This window comes from Antennarius striatus, chromosome 15 (assembly GCF_040054535.1).
Source record: "Antennarius striatus isolate MH-2024 chromosome 15, ASM4005453v1, whole genome shotgun sequence".
Lineage (NCBI taxonomy): Eukaryota > Metazoa > Chordata > Actinopteri > Lophiiformes > Antennariidae > Antennarius > Antennarius striatus.
In genome coordinates, this window is record NC_090790.1 from 8,909,920 (window position 1) to 8,925,762 (window position 15,843).

At 37.9% G+C, this 15,843-nt stretch overlaps 1 protein-coding gene across 1 annotated transcript in view; it reads right to left on the reverse strand.

The window, feature by feature from the left end:
- The window catches only part of LOC137608436 (poly [ADP-ribose] polymerase tankyrase-1-like), a 73,199-nt gene that overhangs the window by 14,176 nt on the left and 43,180 nt on the right, over positions 1 to 15,843 (reverse strand). The window contains exons 7-16 of the mRNA XM_068334816.1: positions 14,498 to 14,592; positions 13,659 to 13,725; positions 13,278 to 13,464; positions 10,770 to 10,891; positions 10,592 to 10,683; positions 9,425 to 9,503; positions 7,366 to 7,537; positions 6,582 to 6,661; positions 2,673 to 2,818; positions 2,408 to 2,573 (exon numbers count right to left, since the gene is read on the reverse strand). Of these exons, the coding sequence (XP_068190917.1) occupies positions 2,408 to 2,573; positions 2,673 to 2,818; positions 6,582 to 6,661; positions 7,366 to 7,537; positions 9,425 to 9,503; positions 10,592 to 10,683; positions 10,770 to 10,891; positions 13,278 to 13,464; positions 13,659 to 13,725; positions 14,498 to 14,592 (1,206 nt within the window). The remainder of the gene's footprint in view (positions 1 to 2,407; positions 2,574 to 2,672; positions 2,819 to 6,581; positions 6,662 to 7,365; positions 7,538 to 9,424; positions 9,504 to 10,591; positions 10,684 to 10,769; positions 10,892 to 13,277; positions 13,465 to 13,658; positions 13,726 to 14,497; positions 14,593 to 15,843) is intronic.

The window sequence follows — 15,843 nt, forward strand, 5'->3', positions numbered from 1 at the left end:
TGTGAGTTGGGGGGGACATGTTTCATCATCTCTCTCCTAGGTTACAGTTTTATTTATCATTCCATTGTAAGTTTTGAAATCCAGTCGTTAAAATTTCATGTTGTAGAATGATTTCCCTGAGAATCCACCGTCTACTGTCCTGAAACCATTCATTACCCACCTTTCATGGTTGCGTTCCCCTTTCTTACATTATTGGATCAATCAATGTTAGGATTTCATGCCCTATTTCTCCATCTGTAATATGTATGTGGTGCTGATGCAATCACATTCTTGCTGTAATTTATTCTCTATCCAGGAAAATCGGAATAGAAAGTTGCTTAAGTAATAAATGGGACATATTCAGTGAGTCAGCGTTACTCTCCGAGTGCATTAATTCTGTTTTAAAGAGGCAAAAACACAACCACAACTGCGAAACAGAGTAAAGTCGCCCATATAAGGTAACATTTTATCAATAAGGGCTCCAAACAAGATGCTAAGCTGCCTGACTGACAGCTCTTTCCACAGAGTAACACCTCCGAGCATCAGAATTAATGTGAAGCTAAATGCTAACAATAAAACTGATTGTTCTGTTACTGAAGAGCAGTTCATTTAATTCTTGCTTCCCTTTCCAAACAAAACAAAAAAAATGTTAATAGGCATTCTGTCTGGCTGGAAATACTTGTACAGAACATAATAGTACCAGTGGCAAATGCAGCAGTTTTATTCTGAGCGCAAATTCAAAAGAGAACAGGGACAATAGCAAGTTCTGAGCAAACAAAGGAGACAAAGGAAAATCTGCTGCTGAACTCTGGAATGGTTTATCCAACCAGCGAAAACAGTTACGTCCCAAGCCCACGGCAGATTAACACCAAAAGGTGGGGAAGCGGAGTTAGTTGTGTGTCTGCATTTTCTATGGGAGCACCCTGACTGCCCCTTTTAACACACAAACATCAGATTAAAAGTCAACTGAAGTTTACCACTTTTAACCTCAACCATAGTGGGGGAAAAACATTCACACAACTTCATCTACCCGTGTTTCTGAGAGGTAACCGCAGGTCAGAGGTGTGACCTGTTGTTACAGAAGTAGTCGGTGAAGGGATGATATTTTTTAGATATATTGTTGTCGGTGCAAAAGACATACATATGCATTGTACCTACTCATTTATTCAAGTTTGTCTTTACAACATATTTACCAGTCAGGTACCAAAACTACCAGTAAATCAAGTAAAAAAATGTTCATACACGTTTAGGTAATTTGGGCTGTGTACAAATGGGAACTCAAATATTAATGAATTATGATTCCTTTAATCTATTTAATGAAAAAACAGGAACAGAATCCACAGTAAAAACACAAGCGCCATATGTTCCTCAGGTGAAGCAGCTGCAGACGTTTTATAGACAGTAATTACTGTGTAACTTTTAGGATTCTTCTGTTTTTACTTTCGACACAACAAAAGGAAACGGGCACTGAAGAAGCACCACAAACACTGTCATTCTTGAAAAAGAAGAAGAAAGGATGCCTACAAAATAGATGAAGATGAAGGAATGAATAATACGGTAATAAAACTATTTGACTGCAGTCAGCTCAGTTGGTTCGATTAATTTTGTTGATGAGATGATTATCAGCTTTGCTCATCATGTCCATCAAACCACCTCCCTGCACAGTCATGCATCTTCATTCTTCTCCTCTACCATCACTAAATCTGCCAGATCCCAACTGATTTTCTGACAGTACGACAGGACTGATACCTTGATGTACTTATTTACGTATCTTCTATAATAATGTTTACTACTATATTTAACTTACCACCAAGAAAATCTTTGCATTCAATCACTGTCTTTCATAAACCTAATTTTGGAGCATTTTTGGATTCTATTTTATTATATATTCTTTTCATTCACCATTACATTGTATCTATTTAAAATGGGTCAAAACAAGACTTCACCAAACAATGACGGCAAAACAAATATGAATCCATGTCCTGAAGCAGCATCTTTTCACCCTGAAGCTGCTACTTGCTTTGTGGTGTTCATTCTTACATATGAATTTAGCATTGCTGATCTAATAATAATGCATTCAGCACCACATGGTAAGAACACAGGGGGGATGGAGGCTCGTTTTGAGGTGATGGTGACTGGAAGACAAAAACACCTTGAGCTGTGAATCTGTGACATTTCAGAGCTCATTTAGATGAGATCTGACAATCAGGTATCAAATGGAAGATATTTTCAGCAGTGCTGTGAGATTGGTCACAAATGGCTGGTAGGAGATCGGTACAGATCCCGACTGGACAGGAGGAGTTTCATTATTGTCTCTGCTTATGGATAATGATACGCTACTCTTTACAAACCCTAAGTGCCATGATTTTATTTGTCTTTTTAAAGAAAACGTTAGTTGGGTGTTAAGAGAGGAACATGCAGGTCTGACCTTCAGCAGCAGTTTGCAGATCTCATATTTGCCCTTGGCAGCTGCTTCATGGAGAGGTGTGAACTTCCACAAATCGGCTACGTTGACTGAGGCCCCGTGTCTGACCAGCAGCTCGGCCACCTCGTAGTGACCGTAAGAACAGGCGTTATGGAGGGGAACCAGACCGCTATGAAAGGAAAATAATAGTTACACATACAAATGATGACTTCTAATTGATTACATGAACCAAAATCCATTTTCCACAAATAAAACCCAAGTGTCACACCCTTTGTCCTTGGCATGGACGTCAGCGCCGTGATGCAGAAGATACTCCACCACTGACACTCTGTTGTAGCCGGCAGCAAAGTGGAGGGGAGTTGAGTGGCGTCCCTCTAGGTCTCTACAGTTCACATTCTGAGCTGTGCACAAAGACTGAATGGAAGAGAAGAGAAGAGAAGAGAAGAGAAGAGAAGAGAAGAGAAGAGAAGAGAAGAGAAGAGAAGAGAAGAGAAGAGAAGAGAAGAGAAGAGAAGAGAAGAGAAGAGAAGAGAAGAGGAAAATTAAAATTAAAAAAAAAAAAGAATATCTGTTTCCAAAGGAAACAGCTGATCCACCAAAGAGCTATGGGGAAATAAATGTAGTTTAAATGATTGTCTCTGATTTACATTTAAAATGTGTCAAGTCTAACTGGAGAAACAATTGCTTCAAAGATTTTTGTTTTCATCAAGCACAACATGAGAGTTCTCTTAAATGTTCTAATATTATAACAGAAATGTCTTCCTGATGTTGATGTGTCATAAGTTTTTGAAAAACAAAATAGGGAAGGCAGAAAGCAACTAGTAGAGGGGCTGGATGCACAGTCATTCTTTAAGTCCCTAAAGAAACACGGCCAACAAACTGAAAGAAGATAGAGTGCTTCTGAGAGACAGCAAGAAAGTGAAACTAAAATCCCTCTCACACTGTTCTTGTCCACCCATCATGATTTATGATGAAAAGTAACTTAAACTATTTTTGCAGGGGACAACGATTTAGGGGGCAGCAACAATAATGCTGAAGTTATGAGCTAAAGACGAGAAAACACACACCTCTGCCATCCTGCTGTCCACAGGCAGTAATGGTGGTTCTTCTGTTATTTCAGACCAAATTACACCTAAGTTCAGAACCAAGCAGCGACGCTTTGAGAAATTGCTTTGAAGCTTACGTTACACAACAAAAAAGAGTTTGGACAAAGTTTACTTCGACTACTTTTGAAGTCGCTGCTATACAGAAAATAAAAGGAAAAATCCTGCTGGCAGCCAAATGAAATCATTATCCTAAACTTCAACTACAGCACAGCTTCTGCTCATGAAAACTGCATCCCAAGGACGTGAAGTGTACCTTGGAGAGTGGAATTGAAACTCTCCATTCAAGGAAAATGAATGAATCTTTATCTTTCAGATATTTAATTAATTTTATAGACAAAACCTGAAGAAGCTGAAGAGCTATATTTTCTGTTTTCATGCTAAGATTTACAAGATAAGTAAACTGGCTCTAGCTGAGTTTTAAGGTAGAGATTTCCATATCCAGCAGCATCAAGGACCAGCGACATTAATAAATCCGGACAGAAAATTCAGCATCAGCTACTTTTTAATGTAACATTATTATTCTTTGGAGCAAAAAATGCAAAACTTCTGCTGGTAACCTTGGGTTCTTTGGGTTCAGGCTCATTGGTTTGACAAAAACAAAACTTGTGGCAGCAGAATTTCCCCATTTCAGGAATCAATAAAGGAACTTTCTTCTTCTTAATCTGTTGGAAAACTGTAATACGCATTTTTCACAATTTCCTTATAATCGATAGATCAAATCATTGGCTGATAATGACAATAAACACTGCATTCCTAAACCAATGAGAGTTCAGCTAACAAAAAATATGGGAATGTCCTGAAAAGACTAAACTTCAAAATTCAAAACAAACTAAATCAATCAACAGCCGAGGGTTGGTCTCAGCTGCTCCATTTGCACAGTGTTAAATATTTGAGTAACATATTTAAATCTGTGTGGCGATCCAGGAGTATGGAGATGTGTGCAGATGCATCAGGTCCTTCATCAGATTTTTAACAAAGCAGATAATAACAAAATGTGTGGACAAATTTGTATTTAATCCTGATGAAGTGATTGGCAGCTGATCACATATTTAGTATTGAAGCTCATTTGCACATTTTCCAACAGTTACTGTCATACATTTTTCCTGCTACACAGAGAGCCTTTTCCAAATATAGATCTAGCTGTCACCCTGTGAGGTTTACATGTTTGCACACACCAGACTAGCACAACGAAGCATGCCACATTTCTTTAAGGAGATATTTGATGTCAAAAGGCATCATGAGAAAACGCATCTGAAACTGTCATAAAAGGCATTCATCTTGATTTCTTACAGAATGTACAAATCATCAAATTAGTTGGATAGCATCATAACAGCTTTGTGGCTAAACATTCATATTTACTAAGATTTCTGCAGAGAGAACCAGAAAATCTCATCAATTACTGACATGAATGTGTCATAATTACTCACATCATCTTATCCCTTGCTCTATCGTCTCACTTACCATCATATTATCTCTTCTTCAGTCATGTTATCTGTATTCCTGCCTATTTCACTCTCTACTCGAGGCTTTTTCACAGACAGCATGTGATCCAGCTTTACTCAGCTACCTGGTGCTTGGGATTGATCATGGGTGTTTGTGTGTGTATCATGTAAAAATCATTCATGGTGTAGGAAACAGAGAAATCTGCTGTAGAATTTAATTAATCTCTTAATAAGCATGAGGAATTACTTTTTAAATGACATTATTTTTGAAGCTTGCTGACAACTGTGTGGTGCGGATCAGGATATTTCTTGCATGCTAAGAGATTTTTCCTCCCATTGAGTCACAAAACCAAGTGAGTGTTTATTATGAAACCAAGCAGCCGTGTTGTAGATCAGACAGGGAAACGAGCTGAAGTACATTGTGACGCTGTATAAAAGTGAAAGGAAGAGTAAAGTCAGTCATTTATTCATCCCGTCTGTTCAGCCGAGTGCCTGTAGGTGAGTTTGTGCATCAGATAAAATGAGACTGACAGCCAGCCAGACCAGAGCTCACTGTCTGTTCTGCTACAATCCCCTGCCTGCCTGTCAAAGCATCACCATTCACTGACAGACGCTCTTCATCTGGATAACCCCATTATTGGCTGTCTCCACGGGAACAGACACAGATTCTCACTTGATACCAAATACTTCTGTCAAACATTTCTGCAAAACCCTCTCGGGTCCTAACATTCGGTGGGTGGTTTTATCCGAAGCATATTACAGTGAAACATGAGCGCCTACATATTTAACACTAGTGGGCCAGGTGCACATCATAATGTTTATAGTGGCAATGCAAAAAGCTGAGTTTTCTGAATGTGGCCTGTTACAAAGATGCGTTTTCAGTTTTAATGGATCATTGGAGGCAGCGATACAAAGAAATGACGAGAAGACATCTGACATGCAGCTGACATTTACTAAAAATCCTTCTGAGCTGAAAGCTTTAAGAGCTATAAGACGAGTCACAGAGGTCAAGGGACTTTCTTCTGTTTTCAGTGTGTGTTGGTTGAAGACTTTATCGGTCCCACCACAAAGTTAAGCAGGATTATCACTTCACTTCATCCTTTCCTGTTGTTTATCCCGGCTTTACTCAGACATTAATGAAATCTCATTACTGATGTACCTGTGGTCTTTTTTTTTTTAAACCAATTTAAGGACAATTATCTAATGTTTCTTAATAAGCATCTGTGTAAATCCAGGAATGTCAGTTCATGCATTTTACACTAATGAGGTAATTAAAAGACATTTCTGCTCCATCAGAGAAAATAATTTCTCAGGATTGGTGTCATTACGCAAACTGAGGCTACTGAGGTCATGTTGTCTGGTAAATGAAGGCAATGCTGATTGCTTGGGAGGGGGTGCATTGTCTCCTTTCTCTGAACTCATCCTTCAATACTAACACCACTTGTTTGTATCCTCTGTATAAAGGCAGGTCAAAACCTTGCAATACATTTGGAGCCAAATTTTTCAAGGATTATTTGCCTTAGTGGAGTGAATGTAGAGAAATAATAAATATACCCAGTGCTGATATACAATATGCATTCTTGTAGTAAAATCCTCAGGGAAAAATGAGACAAAGGAAAAGCAAAATACCTTGACGGTGTCCAAGTCTCCTGCTTTAGCTGCTTCCAGAAGTCTGTAGTCCACATCAGAGTTCCTGACCGGGACGTTCTCTATAGAGCAGATCACAGAGGACAACACGGAAGAAAAGGTCATTAAAAATGCACCAACATTAGCAAAAGTTATACAAGGCCAAAAGTCTCCATAGATTGGTGGAGAGGATAATGATGGATAAAGTCACTGAACAACACTTAAAAGAGCATAATGCACCAGAAAATATGAACGAACATTAAAAACTGCAGCCGTAGCTAAAAATGACAAATGATACACTAAAAATGTGTAAATCATTTCAGACATTCAGCAAACATCAATTATTGAGAATATTGCTGCATGATGAAGGTAACTGTGGAAACCTGTGTCGATAATAAACTAATTTAAAAATATATTTCGACTATTAATTGAAAGTTTGACTATTATTTCCATGGAAACATTACATTATTAAAGCAAGGGACACTTCAGAGTTGCAAATACAAGACAATTCTACATTGATGACAACAACGTCAACATAAACAACGGTGGCAACAATGGATCCTCTTATAATTACAAAATTATATAATGTCAAAGGAATGCCAAAGAAATTTAAACTGCATTTGTTACTAAATAAATTTCAGTTGTGCCAAAATTAGCTTTCAGTTATTGTGAATATATAATTGAGCCATTTCTCTCTCTCACACACGCACGCACGCACGCACACGTACACACACACACACACACACACACACACACACACACACACACACACACACACACAACTAACCATTAAGTATCTGCTGAACAGCTTCATTTCCCATCTGAGCAGCGGTGAATCCCTGCAGTGAAACCAGTGAAGCGTCGGCCCCGTATCCCAGCAGCAGCCGACACGTCTGAAGGTGACCAGCCAGCGCCGCACGGTGCAACGCCGTCTGGCCCAGCGTGTCCACGGCGTTCACCTGCAAACACAGATACCTTTGAGGTACCTCCCTTCCTTAAACAGCAGTATCCACCATATTGTTCAGGTGTCGACATGTAATGACTGATTTCTGTTAAAAGTAAATAAACTACTCTTCTAATTACAGTAACCCTAAAATGGATTCATGCATGACTGATCATAATTTCCCAAATTCTGTCAAATTATAATTTTAAGTTTGCATCGTCATGGAGGCCCGATCAGAGACGCAGATCATAAAAGGTCCTGCATCTCTAACAAGAAAGTCATAATATAACAACCTTCTACTTCTGGTGTTTTTTAACTTTCAATTTCATCTTTTCTCAATAAAAAAATAATCATTAAAAAAAATAACCGAAAAAAATTGGTATTAATCAATAGAACATGGATTATAAATAAAAAATGAGTCAGGTTTCATGTAAAGATGATTGAGTACAGGCAGGGGAGGACAATACACTCCCAAGACACAACTTCTGTTTATTGTAGGAGTGTTTACTCCACATAAAAAGATGCTCCTACACAGTACATTCTTTTTGTTACCCGTCATTCCCCCAACTATCCTCTCCAGTTTAAATTGCCAGGAATTTTTCACAGCACCCCTAATGGTGCCTCAGGAGTCACCATAAATATGGTTGCTGCACTCTAAACTATTCCAGTGCATCAGCTGGACTGTCCTTGTGAATGCGTAGATGAACAACAAGGTCTAACACTAGATCTCATCAGTGTGTTGAGATCATTTAAAAAACATTTGGCTTATTAAAGGTAATGTTGCAAATATGTTCCTCTTTAATGATGTATTATATCACAAACTCTTGTGATCTTGTTTGTGATTAATCTGAGTGATTGTTTTTGTGATCCTGCCACCTGATCTCTGGGTTGTGATGCTCATGAATCAAAGACCTATTAAACACACGACGATGCGCAAGTGAAATATTGATGCATTTAATGAGATCAAAGTCAAATGAAGCTTTTGATGGGACAAACAATTGGGAGATATGCCAAGGCCACACCTTCATCCAATGGAAGACGAGTGTCTCCGCTGATTAAATTAAAGATGAAATACAACTCCATTGCACTTTTGTGGCCAGACCACAGACCTTTAAAGCAGTAAAAGGGAGTGGGCCTGCATTGTTCCACGTTACTAACATACTATACATCATTTCAGAGCCTTAAACACTTTGCATAATTGTGACAAACAAGTACACAAGTCTTGTGAAGCTCTTGTTGTTGTGAATCAATGGTTGTAATTACAAAACATTCAAAAATGGTGCCTTGTTTGCTGAAATGTATTATGTATAATGTGAGAAATGGTTGTTTGGAGGCAATAAATCAAATGGTTTGTAATGGGTTTGCTGTAGTTGTGTGAGACCTCATTAGTCCAAGAAAGATCAGTTTGTCATGATTGGCTTGTTCATAATTTCAGTGAATTACAAAAATTAATAAGAGTCATATTTTGTTCTGTATTGAAGTCTTGATGGGTAATATTCGACTGAAAACCCAGGATCAGGCAGCTGCATTGCATTTTGGTCCATTTCTTCTGTGTAAATATTAGGGGTCCTTTGAGTCATTCCAATAAGACCATTGAATGTTACATGAAAAAGCAGCTCAAAATGAAATGCAGGTCTGAAACTTCAATCTTGAACTCTGATAGTTCCAACATTATTGCCATGACTAAAAAAGGTCATTTATACTGATCAGCATCACAAGGACCTACTTCAGTTCAATGTACTTTTGAAATTTACATTACAAATAGACCGAAATCCAAATGTCTGTGTTGATAAGTACATGGTTGCACTTAGAAATTTGCATAGGCATTTAGGAAGAGCACATACTTTAATGTAATTAAATAGTAAAAAAAAAAACCAGATCTCTAAATACATCGCTGGTTTACCTTGGCACCATGTTTCTGTAACACCTCCATGATGTCATTATGAGCCCGCTCTGCTGCAACATGGAGTGGAGTCATGAAACTACAGAGAGGGACAGAAAATGAAAATATCAAGGGAAGTGTATTAAGCACTGATTTGTGTGTTTTGTTTTTTTTGTTTTGTTCCAAAAGCAGAAAAATTTTAGAAAAAACACAATCTATTACCAAGCATATCTTATTTTTTATTGTACTTAGAAATATAATCAAACACAGTGAATTAGGTTGAGGTTCATTGCTGGTGAGGCACTGATCTCATCATAATTAGATTTACAAACGTATGAACCTACAGTGTAGCTTATTCACCATTTAATTATCAACAGTGAGTAGGTGATTTTTAAAGTCTCAGAGCAGAATTATTTACACGTACAAACTGCAACACACAATTAGCAAATTTGATTAAAAATATGTTATGTTGTTACCTACATGTTTGTTTATATATTACGTTTACTTATAAATGAAGTCCAATTATATAGTAAGGCAGGGCGAGCGGAAAACAAATGAATGGCTGTAGATTGCTTTCACTTCTTCTATGGCCGGGGAAGAAGAATCCTTGGCCGAACCCCTGGGATAACCAGCGCCCCCTACCAATGAGGCACGACAGCATCGTGCTTCAGGTAGTGCTTGTCCCAGCAGTTTCAGGACTGCTCAAGTCAAGACAGACAACAACTCATGCAGTTGTTGAAAAAAAAAACACTACATTATATACATTAGCTAAATTATGGAAATTTAGTTCATAGAGCAAAAGTGTTTGAATATTTTAATAGGGACATATAGAGAGATAGCATTGCAGTCTGACTGTATAGCACACCAGCACAGCGAAACCAGTCATTGAGCTATCCATGGTGAAGCTTGGCTGGCTGGTGCCTCACTGCAGGTCTCTGCTCTGTATTTCAGCGGTAAATGTAAAAATTCAGCGATTTTGAGTAAAAATAACCTAAAATTTGTGATGTTGAATAGAAAATAACTTTATAATACACATGACAGGATAAATATGACCAGTTATTTCTTCCACTTTTCATTTTTTTCTCTCATTATGGCAGGTGAGGCTGTACCTCACCTGCCTCCCCTGAGCGCACATCACTGATCAAACACAAAGACAGTTTTTTGTCGTCAGCTGACAGTTGTACTCACTCTTTATTCTTCTCGTTCACATTGGCGCCTTTCCTCAGGAGCAGCTCCGTCAACTGTTTCCTCTTAGGGTGAGGTGATGCTACAGCACAGTGCTGACAAAACAGACACAAATGTCATCCTAGCATCACTGCAACAGTGTAGGGATCACTCTGCATGCGTATGTGTGTGTTTATCTCACCAGTGCAGTCTCATGCGTGTGAGGGTGTTTGAAGTTGATGATCTCCAGTGCCAGGCTTTTCTTAGCTTTTGCCATGTCAGCCTCCCGGGCAGCTTGAAGCAGCGAGTGACCCTTAAACTCATCTGAACAAACACAGACAGGGAGAAATGTTGACACGTCAGGAACACATAAAATAACTTCATCCTCCAAATGATGGAAATATGTTGTATTTAACTTTGATACAGGTTGAAAAATTTGGAAAACAAAATGCTCTGTCTAAGCTATATAAATATATTCTTTCGCTTGGAATGATGCTGCTCCAGATAGACTCCAGACAGTTTACCTGAAATTTTTGACCACTGAGCCAATAATGCAATATAGTCGTCTGTGCTGGAGTCAGAAAGAAAGTGATTAGAGGGATGGAAATTATACACAACAACCTATCTGACCATAAAGAGAGCTGGTTCAAGTTCATTTATGCAGCATTTCTCTAAAGTCTCAATTTTTTGTCATATAAACAGAGCAAGGTTCACATCTATCAGGACACAAGATTTTACTGTGGTATCTCCATTAACTGCAGAATGACTTGAGTCAAGGTTTTTAAAAGTCCTCTACATAATGCCTCACTGCAAAGTATTTATAATTATAAGGTGTCAGCAAACTGCTCTCAAGTCAGACAGAATGAAGACAATCTTTTGTGGCTTGAAACATGCTTCAGTCAGTAACAGTGAATATTTCTTCTAATTTATAAGTTACTGTTGTATTGTTGACAGCTTGACGGCTTAACTGCAGACATTTGACAAGCAACCAATTTGACAAGCAATCTGCATGATGTTCTTCGCTTTATTTTCTTGATTTATGTGTTTTATCAGCAATCTGAAACTAACTGAATGATGTTGCACACAATCCATACAAACCTTTAAAAGCTTCTCAGACATTTTGAAAACTATTTCTTTTTTTTCTTTTTTTTTTAACTGAGATCAGAACATCAATACTGCTCTGAAATCTGCAGGGCATGTGCGACGCTAGACCCAGGAGCTTAGCACAGAGATTAGAAAACGGGTGGAGCAGATCCTGTTGAGATGTTGACAAAGTACAGGCAACAAGGGAACAAACGTATTTCTCAAAATGTCACACTAATTAAAATGTTATATCTAGCTTACTTATTTAAAACTGAACCACTTTCATCCATATTAGCCATCTGGGAAAATTAGACATTTTTTATTGTCACCAAATGCACTTGCAATCCACATTTACTGAACTCAACACTACTGGAGGCTGTCAAAAGGATCAACGGTTTAACGTGACAAAATTTTAAATATTCCGTCCTGGTCAAAAAACATCTTCCTCCAGGAAAGGAAAAAAGGCTCACTTTGGTAGTGGCACAAATATCCCACTGAGAAACATTTTCAAACAGCAGCATACTGCCATCAAAGAACGAGCAGCAACCGGAGTAAATGTCCTGCAGTCCTTCACAAGTTTAAGACACATTGTGATTCGTGCAGCATTTGATTTCTGCTTTGATCAGCCTCATTTTAAAGAAAACTAACTTGTGCTGGGGTGAGATACCTAGATCACTAACTAACACTCACAGAACTGGAGGTTTCTGACAAAGACTGAGCTTGTTTTGTTTGCTTATGTGGCACTGCAGATTTGATTCTTCAAATAACAGAAGTTAGGTTGCAGTTTTGTACCATCCGTAAAATGTGTCAAACATGGAGAAAATTGTCTTGTGCACAGAGGCACCTGATTGGACCAATCTATTGCTGAAGAGATACGCTGGTGGAAGGTGACAGTATCATTAAGTATAAAAGCCATTAAAGGCATAATCACAAGTCAAGGTGGTGAAATAAAAGCTGTCACACGTAAGCCTCGGACCACCCCATAAACCATCTGTAACATAATTTGTAAATTATTAATGATTATCTATATGCTTTTCACAAAATCCCATCTTTTTATAAATGTGATTTTATACCACAGTAAGTACTAAAGCAAGAGCAGTGAAAGTGATTTTGTGGCAATTACTTGGCGATATTAACTTAATGTGTACACCCTCAGGCAAAAATGAATCAGTGTCCACAACTAACAGTTATTTTCATTCACTGATTAATCTTGTGATGATTTTCTTGTGATCATTTTCTTGATCACATTTGTTATTCTTTTGTTGTATTTGATGTGCAAAAACTTTAACTGAAACAGTTTCCCATGCTCTCATTACAAAATAACAACATTATCGGCCGACTCATGATGAACTGTTCAATGTCAGATGTTTTTGTCTGCTGCTCTTCAGTCCCATAATTATTTGATTTCAGTTCCAGGAGGAGGAGGTTCTTTCATGTTCTCAGGGGTTGTGATGAACCTTTTAAACTGTCTCACAGCTCAAATAAGGTCCGATCAATGTCTCCAGACATGGCTGTTGTAAATACACTCTTCCTGAAACAAGCCATTCATTAATTCAGCAGTGTTTCACGCATTACGCAGTGCTGTACACTGCAGCTGCAGTTTATGTAAATGAGGCAGCAGACTCACATGTGAGTCTCTCCTTCAGCTCCGGAGTGGGCGCCATGTCCACAGAGCTCTTGCTGTGGCAGTTAAGCAGGGTCGGGTCGGCCCCGTGGCTCAGCAGCAGAGAGCAGACCTCCACTCTGTTTTTAGATGCTGCTTCATGGAGAGGGGTGAACTGCCACAGATCCATAGCATTCACACACGCTCCATGCTGGAAAAAAAAAAAACAGGACAGAGGAATGAAGAAGTGGCAAAGCACAAGGTAGAAGAAAAGGGATTTTTGAGGACAATTCTTTCTTTCTTTTTTAATACAATTTCCACGTTCATTACTATCAAGAGTCTAAATATATCCATTAATAGTCAATGTCTTGTGGAACCATTGAGCTGCAGAGTGTGAGTTTGCACCTTGAGCAGCAGCTCAGTGACTTCGTAGTGTCCATAGGAGCAGGCATTGTGTAAAGGCACCAAACCACTGGAAGGGTAAACACAAACAGGTTTCAAATCAAAAAATAATTAAAACAAGTAAAACAGCAACCTCACTCTTTACCACTATGCCAATCCTTTAATCCTCAGTTAATTAGAATTTTTGTAACAAGATCAAGTCTACACTTATTTGCATACCCTTACTTGCTAGTACATGTTAGCATGCTGAAATATACTACTTAGTACTATAGAAATACAATTAGTAAAATTCAATCCTAATAAGTACAATACAAAAATAACTAGCCACCATTCAGTCTCAATTAACATATAAACACAATTGGTAAAATTAAACCTTAATTAGTACTATACAAATATAACTAGTACTATTCAATTTTAATATAAAACAAAATTAGTAAAATTAAATGTTAATCAGTACTATACAAAAAATTAATACAATTCAATCTTAATTAGTATTATAAAAACATAATTAGTATAAATAAATCAACTCAAAACCAAAGTTGTGGTTACACTTAATCATATACATTTATATAATATTTATTCATAAATAAATTAACTATCTTTAATTTTGAACCAGATTACTGTTGTGCGGGTCCACTATAAAAATTAAAAGATCCAGTGGAAGCCATGCGAGTGTGTTTGTGCAGGTCCATCCTATACTGTTGAAGCAGTGGCATCTTTCTACCATAACTACCACTCAATTACATTGACTTATAAAAAAGGTCAGGTTTGGACACCCATCTAAACTTCCTCTCTCTTCCTGTCTTTTTTCTTAACTCTGTTTTAATCTCATTTGTACGTACCCTTTGTCCTTGGCATGAACATCTGCTCCATGCTGTAGTAACAGCTGAACGATCCTCACCCTGTTGTATCCTGCTGCCAGGTGGAGTGGAGTGGACTGAAGAAAAGAGGAGAGACATAAAGAGACAAAGAATAACATTAGAAAAAGAAGGTGGGAGAAGAATGAGAGACAAAGGGAAGAAAAATGTTAGGCCAATTAACCCGATGATGGCATCAGTCGTTCACCCAGTATGCAATAAGGAAGAACGCATTCTTGTTCTCAGTGAGTGGCCAGATGTACGAACACTTCTTAAAGACCTTCCATAAAGAAATTGGCATTTCCATCACAGAGTCAGTCTATTGTAAAAACATCTGTATTTAATTGCTTTAAACCGATGAAAAGCTGGAGCTCCGAATATTTTAAAATCATATTAAGAGGAGATGGCTTCGGCTCTTCATGTAAAATTTTCTTTATATGCTATCAGCAAAGGCTATTCTTCTTCAAAGCTGGACTGACACCAAGCCTGGTGGAGAAATGTTAGAGCAGTGAGAATGCTCCCATTATTCAGTCAAATAGATCTTGTTACAGGGGAAAAACGTAATTGAAAATCTGCCTCCAAGTCGTGATGAAAAGCCCATTTTACGATGGTGGATCTACTGAAGAACATACTGAATAGGATTAGAGCAATATGCAACAGGCATTCAAAGTTCTAAGATACTACGAGCTGTGTGAACTAGAAATGTGAATTAAGTTTTGGGCAGGTGCATTGATAAAATAACAGTAGAACAGAGCAGAGAACAAAATGTTTAACATTTTTTCCTTAAGTAGGTTTCCATCAACCTATAGGGAATATTGGAAATGAAAAAAAAAAGAAATACAGTACTTTTTTTTTTACTGAGCTGGGGAGAAAATATGAAATGCAATGGCAGCAGTCCCATTAAAAAAGTACCACGGTCTTCCATAACAGCAATTCAGGATCCGTCTGGTAAGTATTCCAGTCATCTCTAGAAATGAATGACATCTTTGACAGATATTACCATAACTTATATTCAAATACTGTAAAGCCGAACAAAGAAAACACTGTATTCACAATTTCCTTAACAATTTAAACTTACCCAAACTAAATCGTAGACGCTCCGCTGACTATCAATGAATTACAAAGTGCATTAGATCGTATGCCAGCGCACAAGGCACCTGGTCCTGATGGTTTCCCTGCTGAATTCCTCAAACACCTCTAGTCAGTGTTAGCGCCTCTATTCTTCAGAGTATTAATAGAAATAAAAATTTATGGTTATATTAGTGGTCACATGAATACAGCCACAATAAAGTTGTTATTAAAACCAGATAAAGATCCCACACATCCTTCTA